This window comes from Calonectris borealis, chromosome 21 (assembly GCF_964195595.1).
Source record: "Calonectris borealis chromosome 21, bCalBor7.hap1.2, whole genome shotgun sequence".
In the NCBI taxonomy this organism is placed as follows: domain Eukaryota; kingdom Metazoa; phylum Chordata; class Aves; order Procellariiformes; family Procellariidae; genus Calonectris; species Calonectris borealis.
The window spans coordinates 1,741,374-1,750,329 of NC_134332.1; the positions used below are offsets into that span (position 1 = coordinate 1,741,374).

Sequence of the window (8,956 nt, forward strand, 5' to 3'; positions counted from 1 at the left end):
TTGCTAGTGATGCAACAAAGGTTGCATCAGCATTTTGTCCGAGTGTGCCCCGCTGCATCTGTGATTCACATTGTGCAGGACAGCCTAAACTCTGTCTTACTGTGTCTTTCAGGTCAGAATGAAGGAACAATTTCTGTAGCAGAAGGAGAAATGCTCTATGTAATAGAAGAAGACAAAGGTGATGGGTGGACACGAATCCGAAGGAACGAAGATGAGGAGGGCTATGTCCCTACGTCGTATGTTGAAGTCTATTTGGACAAAAATGCCAAAGGTGCTATGACTTATATTTAATACTATTATTATTACTTTATTTGCTTTCACAGAGATATCCAAGCCTGAAACTGCTCTGTGTTGCAGATGGAGCCTTTTAAAAGTCTGTACAATGCCACAAGGTGCATTATGTCGTACATGGACTAATATGGCTTGCTGTACTGCAGAACACGCTTTTTATTGATCAGAGGAGGATAGTGTGGTAGACTGTAAAACTAGAGGGGAAATGCAGCCTTTCCTCGACAGTGCTTGTTCAACTGTCACTGCCATTGCACACCCGACTTAGTGCAGGAAACACAAAGCCGTTTGGAATAACATGAGCTCTCCTCGGATAGCCAGGTGGCATCTCAGACACGTTCACAAGTCAGCTGTTGGTCCCAAACTGATTCAATGGAATGTGACATAGGAAATATTCAGACTGCTGTTTTGTGTCTCAGTGTGGTAGCTTTTCAGAGCCTAATGTGTTCTGTGGACCTTTTGGATTGAAACCTCGTCGTCATTTAGTTAGTGTGTTTGGAAGGGGAAGGAGAGATCTTGCCAAAACCTGTCTACGCAGCACTCTGTGGTCCTTGATTAGTTGGTAAAACATTAAGAAAGATCCTCTATTCTTTCCCACTTTGATACACTTCGGAAGATGTATTTGCTGTTTCAGGTGACCATAACTAATGGTTTTACTCACACAAGACCAATGCAGACATTCAGAGCTTAGACTCAGCAATCTGTTTTGTTGTTGCTTTTAACTCCTCATAAATAGGTGCGTTGTGTAAGCAAGCAGTGCTACAGGGGAATCCTGGATGGAATGTATGCTGGCACCATGAACACCTGGTGATGTAATACACCGAGAAATCAAAAGATTTTAGGCCTGTTTCAAATTAAGATTGAAGTCCACTGTTAAATAATTTACGTGTTTTTTTCAGTCACTTAATCCTTCAGATTTTTACTGTGTTCCCTAGACTTTGGAGTTCTTGGTGTGAAACAAGCTGCCTCATCCAATTTAAAAGAAAACTGAACCATTCTCATTGGGATTCATGGACAGTAGGAAGAGAGGAGTAGGACTGTCTGTAAACACACGCTATAACTTGATCAGTTCACTGTCTTGGATTCAGTATGAAACAGTGCGGTGCCTTGTCTGCTGCAGATGAAAGTCTGGGGTCTTGTTTTATTTTGCCATAATACGATAGTTTTATGTTTCTGTTGGCAAATATAGGGTCAGTTGAGATGCAAAAGAGTGCAAAAAGCTCAGTCCCTCTGTCGGCTTTTATTAACCTTTGAAAGAGGACCGTGGATTGTACATTCTCCTTACTTCATATTCAGAGCAAGGCAGAAAGCACAGAATGGGAGATCCCATCTCTTATCCCTGTTCTCTCCTATGGAGACCGACTGCTTTGTGTGTGGCAAGTTGAAAGCAAGATGATTATTCTGCTGGAAAATTTGTTGTTTGTAGGCTGCTTGAAACAGCTAAGCTAGTGTGGCATCTAAATCTGTCTTAAGTAACAAGCATGGCCCTCCTGCCCTCAGATACGCAGCATGGTTCGTGTCGGTGGAATGTTACAGCAAATCACCTATTTAGGAGCAGAGCAGCAGGTTGGATGGCAAGTGAAGCAAAGCATCTCTCTGGTGGGGTGAGAAATGCTGGCACAGTCCTGCTAACCGAACTAGCAAAAGTTTGTCTTTAATTTACCCTTCTGGAGAGAATATTGCAGTAGTGCAATATCAGCCAGAAAATCATATTAGTATGGTAATGGTAAGTTATAGGATGATGTTGAATGATCGTAAAAATGCAGTCTGTGCTGGGAGTGAAGGCTGATAAAGTTGCAGCCACTTCTGTACCAACGATGGAGGTTTTTCAGATCCTTTTAAGTTTTTGCATTAATTTTGCTGGATTTCCGGAACAAAGTCAAATGTATCTGTGCGTATCTGATGTAGAGGAACTATAATATTAACTCTTTTATTTCTCAATTCTCTGTTAAAAAGAAAAGCTAAAAGAGAACTTTCCATAAAATGTCCCAGTAGCAGTACAAAGATTTGGGGGAAGTGCTACTGTGTATAAAAGACAAACTTTGTTGCAAGCTGCAAATTTCTCATTTGATTTTTAATATATTAGTAGAAGTTACTTTATTCAATCCTTGAAACAGAAGCTACGACATTTCCTGAAAACGACACTGTAAATACTAAAGCATTCACAAACTTCAGCAGTCCTTTCCTCTTTTTGGAAAGAAGCTTGAGCAGCTGGTACCTCTAAATGCTAGTTGCATGAAGGGTGGGAGCATTCACACCAGCTCTGAGTACGTTTGTGACTCTTCTAGCCAGCAGATTCCGTTCTGGCTCGGGCGTACCCGCCTGACCAGGTTGTGGCAGTGCCGTGAGCCGGAGGCTCCGCTTGAGAAGGGCGACGGCTCAATGCTTTGTGAAAAGCCGCTTGGCAGCTGGCGAGCTGCTTCAGTCAGCTGAAGCCTGTGTTGTCGGGGCTCTGCTGCCGAACCCGAGCTGAGTAGGACAGGTAAGTCGTGTGCTGCAGTCGCCCTCCTGATCGTAGTCTTCATGGGAGCCAAGCTAGGTCTGCGTGCTCCCGCAAATACCTGTGAGGGCTGTTTGTAAAGTTTACAACGGTACCTCCGGTCAGAGGGTGTTAGCAAACCCTATCACAAAAAAGAACAGTAATGTCTATCTTGTTTTGCCTTTTTTTTTTTTCCAGATGTGTACAAATCACTTCAGAAAATCTCTGAGTAGGTTTACATAGGCCTGTTCACCTTTTATTCTACTGGTTTGCTGCTACGGTTGTTTTATGAGCTCTGTTTCAGAAGGTTTTCTTTAGAAGAGATGAATGCACATGTCCTATCTCCAGCAATGAAAGACTCTGCTAGGTACCATTCACTCAGCTGATGCATGTATAAGTTCACCTCTTGAAATTTAAATGTGCATCACCACTCATGAAAGTACTGGCCCGACTGTATGGATTTAGTTGTAAACAGCATTATTGTCCTTCCTAACATAAATGAGAGCAAACACAGTTCATTCTCTTTGTGATGCATGCGGGAAACTATTATAAAAGCTAAAAACCATGCAGACTAAGAATTGGATCTGTTGGATGTAAACTCACGTTTTGGGGCTTATGCCAACCTCTAACTGCTAGGGGACGAGGAAGAAAACTCCTCTGGGCACACCTGGGTGTAGCTTCTTGCGGGGCTTTTCTGCCTCTGTCAGGTGTCTGGTGCTGACAACTGTCGAATATAGGAACTAGTTGGGCCTTTTTGCTCAAGACTGACCATACTGTGTTACTGAATATGGGACCTCATAATCCTCTTGGGAACAAAACTGTCTTTCACCGAGTGATGTTGGGAAATAGCGTGATGCACAAAAGAACTGGCATGAAATAACCAGCTCTATAGAAACTCTCCATCGCACCCAACAAAATGCCATGTTCGCTTCCACCAGAAAGAGTGGCTGTTTGGGTGACTTGCAAGTAACAGAGGCTGTTCTGTGAAGTTAAGCTTCCTGATAAAAAACTTTTGGAGCCACGGGCTGATTAGCATTTCAGCTCCTTTGCCGCTGTGGGTCTGTCCCTCCTCACCTCCAATTATAGGAATAAATCCTTCTAGACAGCTCTGTGATTCTCAGTGTTGCAGCTCTGCTGCTTGTGTGCTGTAACCATTATGCAGAGCCTTGACTTATATAAATAAATAGGTAAAAGTTAACCATGCTGATGCACTTTTTATCTAGGATATATCTGATTATTTAATGCTTGCCAAATTATTTAGGAAACAGTAATTATAAACTGGACCGTGGCTTTTTTTAAATCCTTTTGTTAAATACTTGCCCTTAGTTCTCCCAGTATAAAAAAAAAAATTGTATATATAACATAACTTAAAAACTAAAGTTACTTGAATTTGAATTGTTTTTATCCTTTTATATATGTATAAATACAAATGGTTTTATAGGCTGTTCTTCTGCTTAACCTAGCTGTTGTTGATAACTCCTCAGTCCCACATGTTGATAAGCATTTTGGTTACTCAACCGCCTGCATCTGGTTGGACTTGCATAGAAACTTTTGTTTTGTGTTAAGGTTTGTTAAATCTGGCCAGTGTGGTTGTTTCATTTCTGTTCTTATTTTTTAAAAAATCATCATCTGTCAGGAATCTCTTTATAGCTTGATGTACCATGGTGTCTTCTTCTAATAAACATTATATTTTCTCATTCCTGTGAGGTTTTTTTTTTTAATGGCAATTCATTTAAGTTTAACTTTACTAAGGGAGAGCAAATGGCCCAGAGCTGTTTTTCACCTGCTTCCCGCACTAAGTACAAATGCAATTCCTTTTCAGGAAAAATATTTTGTTGTGGCTCTATGAAAACATTTTTGTGCTGTCATTTGGAGTTTTTTTCTTTTATGGAAGTGGGTGCGAAGGAGATCGGAAGGTTTCCTCTGCTCTCTCGAATGCGAGGGAAGTTCGGACTCATCCTGTATTCCCCTGCATACAGCAGTCTCTTTGGCCAAATCGCGCTTCTGGATTGTAGCTTCACTTGGCCACAGAGAAAACGTACCCTCGGCCAGAAGTCTGTGGGTACAGGAACGCGACAAAGGATGGGCTTAGAGGCTAAGACTGCTTTCGCTTACCCGTTTATTTCTGCACGTCCCTCAGGAATGAAAGGTCTTTGCAGCCTGTTGTGGAAAGGATAGCTAGTCTGGATTCGTCTGCCAAAGCCTTTCTGTTATTCTTCAGTATCATTCGTGGCCTCTGGAGCCGTCACTTGAACAGATACAGTACTCGGCTGCAGATTGAAAATTAAAAAGCCGTTTGTTTTCTCTGTTGGGCTAGAAGTGCTGGCAGGGTCCTGCTCCTGGGTTTTACATCCTCCTCCCAGAGAAGAGCCGTGCCCCAGTGATGCTCATCCCCAGGCTGGAGGGGAGGGCTGAGGGTGGATGATTACTGTTTGGGTGCTGGCAATGTATGCCCGAGTTCAGGAGCCTTCCTTAACCCTGTGTGACCTGGTAGACGCTTGGATGCTCTCCTTCCTTTAACCTCCTGCAGGCAGTACTACTCTTAAGGGATCCCGTTTTCCCCAGCCTCTTTCTAATCCACTCTCTTTCTTTTTGTCTTTCTTATGTTTTAGATTCCTAAAGGTGTTTGTGCTGGTGCAAGAACCTCGGGGCGAGCTTGTCACAGAAGGAGAAACAAAATGGTCTGTTTACCCTGCAGGCAGTTAAAACACACCCATGGAAAGCCAGACTCCCAGTCTTGTCTGGAGTTCCCACTTGAAAAATTCAGACCTAAATTCCATCCCAGTACCATTCAGATGCTTGCTCTTTTTCATGGCATGCTACTTGTGGCTCAGATTAACTTAGCCTTTCCCACTCTTCTGCCAGCTTGGCACAGCCCCTCCGTAAAACATAACCATCGCTTTCCCCCCACCCAATTCCTCCCAACACCAGTCAAAGAACTGCTGGCTGCCCTTGATGCAAAGGGGAACCAGAGAGTCCCAAGCATGCACTGGTCTATCTTCTGTCCTCCCTTGTCCCTCAGTCCATCTGAATGTGTGCACTGGTCCATCGGCACTTCGCATGGTGCCTTCAGCGCTGATCCTGCAGGTAGTCTCATCAAATAGCTTGGCAAGGAGGCGCATACGCGTGGAGAGCCTCCCCCGGGAACAGTGTCACAGCAGCTGGACTGGGCTCTGAATTTGCAGATATTAAATTTGATCCATATGCATTATTCAATATTCTGCTTTCCCCAAAAGGTCACTAATACTTGTCAGCCTTTATTTTTTTTAAATCTAGGCTGATGCTCATTCCAAGTATTAAATCCCTATGACCTTGCTGCTTCCTGAAAGCCTTCCAGCTCACGTATGTACGCTTGTTTTCCTTCTTGTTCTCTCTGCCCCCTCCTCTTTATTCCCCCCCTCCTCTCTCCCTCCTCTTTCTCACACACACACAGACACACACAAACAGAGACACCGGTATTTTGGTTTGAAGCCCCATTTTGCTTGTCACAAAGACCTCCGTTTTGCTCTCGTTTCAGTCTGCATGCTCGCCCTGTTGCCTTGCCTGCGCCCACCTTCCTGAGGGTCACGTTATTTTGTGGCTCTTTGTTGTTAATCTCTTTGCAGTTTTCTTTTGTTGGTTTGTTTTTCAGCATTTCAGACCTGCCTTCTCCTTTTGCATGACCTCCTGTGCGTTCCCATCAGTTAATGTTTGAATAACAGAATTTTTTTAGAAAAATAAAAAGAGGAAAGAAAAAAAGAAACCGCGCTCTATTTCGTTCTCCCACCTTGTCATGGACTGGACCTCGACCCAGAAGCCAGACAGGAATTGTGATTATTCGTCAGCCATCCTGTTCTCACATGGTTTTCTTTGAAGCAGAAGTAGCATGATAAGTGATGCTGCACTTCATGTCACGCAGCGGAGAGAGAGCTGTAGTATCTCCAAACATCACATGATCTGGACCTCAGCTGCCTAAAAGGGTCAATTGCTTCCTAAACATCTACATTCCAGCTGTTGGTTTCCCCTGAATCTTTACCATTGCTAGGATTTTACAGTCATCCTGTACACGTTTCAGCCCTGTAAGAGTCAGTTGCTACTGAGTAGCTCCTGAGGGCCCAATTTATCCACAGACCAACACCTCATTTGGGGGTATCTACTTCCCTCCTTGGGAACTTCATCTTTTCTCAAATCCCCAAGTTTTGAGAAAGTGGATATGGAAGCCACGACGGGCTGTGACCCTAAAATGGAACCTCTCAGGTTTAGTTTGCAGACAAACGTGTGTGTTGTTCTGCTGCCTGCTGTGCTCCTGTGCAGGGTCAGCGTATAGAAATGTGTCCAAGAATCAAGTACTCTCCATGTTGGGGATTGCCTCGGTCGTCCCCACTCAGGATGAAGTAATTTTTGAGCTAGGCTACGTGTTGTGTTCATAACTCTGGCCCTTTCTCTCCATTAAGATACCAACTTTTATTTTTATAGCACAAAGTCCCTCAGTCCTACAGTCAGTACTGTAGCTGTTGTGTTATGGTGCTTAATATCTGCAAGCATCAACCAGCAAAGGTTATGTGTTTTAATCTAATTCAAGTGGCTCAGGAGCCTGCGTTGAGAAGCAGGCGATACCAGCACTGAGGCCGTTCAGCTACAGTGTTAGCCGTGTCGGAAGGGTCATAATCGATTAAATTACCATCCTTGTCATTGCTGCTACTGTGGTCACTTAACTGTTTAGATCCATGAGCCTCCGATAGCGGAATGTGATCCACACGGCTGGCACTTTCGGCTGTGTACAAGGACTTGTGCAAAGGCTTTGTTGTGTCCTCAGGGGCTCTAAATGGTTAAGCAGTTAACAGGTGTGCAGAAATATCTTAAAAATATTTTTAGCTGCAGTATTTTTATTCTCATGTCCAATGCACTGTTGAATCAGCAGCTAGAAGAATTCATTTTCACTTGTTGTGCCATCCATGTAAAAATTAGATAAAAGTTTGCTTTTATATATTTAATCTAGGTGGACAGTATATTATTGTCAGCCTCTGTGGAACATTTGAACAATTGCAATGTCTGTGTTGCTAAATAGCGCTTTAGAAGGAGCATTAGCTTTAGCTGATTAATTTTCTTCAGAAGTTTTATTAAAAGACCATGTATGGAGTTTTTATAAACTTGGCAACTAGTTCCCGAAAGCCCAGATCTTAAAACTTACTGCAAGAAAAAAATAGCGACAGTCATGTATTGTAGCCTACACATCTTTATTCTGCTGCCTTTATTCAGGGTAATGAATGAGTGATTTTTGTAGAATTTACCTTTTGCAAAATCTGAAGGACTAAATATGACTGGTTTATAAAAACTCAGCTTGAATTTACTAATCTCGCCCAGAAGCGTGGACTGTACATCCTACGAAATCTCATTATCCCAGCAAAAGTCTCTAATGCCCTTTCTTAACACCTGTAAATAGAGAAGAAACATATTTACTGATACTGAAAGTTGTGTTTAATGCTGAGTATTTTTCAGAAGTTCATTTAGTTTGATGCATATTGTTCTTTGTTTTTTGTTTTCCTGCCTGAAGTGTCAAAAGACCTAAATGAAGCCAAATTCTATTTTAACATGATGATGTTGAGCACTTTTTTATTTGTATATGTGTGTGTATGTGTGTTTGAGCACTGATCTCTAGATTTTGGTGGCATCTCAGTGTTGTGATTTCATTGCCAATGTAAAAGGTTCTGGTGTTGCCCATTCATTTCTGGAGACAGAATTCAACCAAATAAAGCGCTTCCATTTGAAAGCGAATATTGACCTTGTAACAATGAAAGGAAAGTCGGCCACATATTTAAATAAACATTTAATTCCAGAAATACAGTTTCCGTGGACCGTTTTGATCATCCAGAGAAGAAGAAAAATGGTTTTGTCGCTTCTCTTTCCCAAGAAAAAAGGCTATGCCTCTTTGCTGGGGCTCCTCTCATTGTCGAGGCGCTGTGTCCATTGCTCTCCGGTCAGCTTTCTGCCTTACCACAAGCGTTTCCAGTTGAGAATGGGAATTTAGCTGTGACTTCACCGTTTCAGCCAGACATAAGTGTTACAGCCCGAAACTCCCCTAAGCTGCTCTCGTACTCCTCATTATTCTCCTTGGCTATGGGATGGATTTGGGGTTTGTGTCCAGCTGTAATATTTACAACGAATAAGCAGAAAGAGGCTGTTCCAGTGCGGTGCTTGTACCTAGCTGCT

The 8,956-nt window shown here is 42.7% G+C and overlaps 1 protein-coding gene across 27 annotated transcripts in view; it reads left to right on the top strand.

Annotated features, from left to right (window-relative positions):
- The window catches only part of FNBP1 (formin binding protein 1), a 110,247-nt gene extending 101,726 nt beyond the window's left edge, over positions 1 to 8,521 (top strand). For 17 of the 27 annotated variants that reach the window (XM_075170281.1, XM_075170271.1, XM_075170272.1 and 14 more), the window contains 2 exons: positions 113 to 271; positions 2,577 to 2,959. In XM_075170281.1, coding sequence (XP_075026382.1) covers positions 113 to 271; positions 2,577 to 2,614 — 197 coding nt within the window. In that variant the 3' untranslated portion in view covers positions 2,615 to 2,959. The other 10 variants (XM_075170273.1, XM_075170261.1, XM_075170263.1 and 7 more) reach the window with 4 other exon arrangements.
- The last annotated feature ends 435 nt before the right edge of the window (positions 8,522 to 8,956 follow it).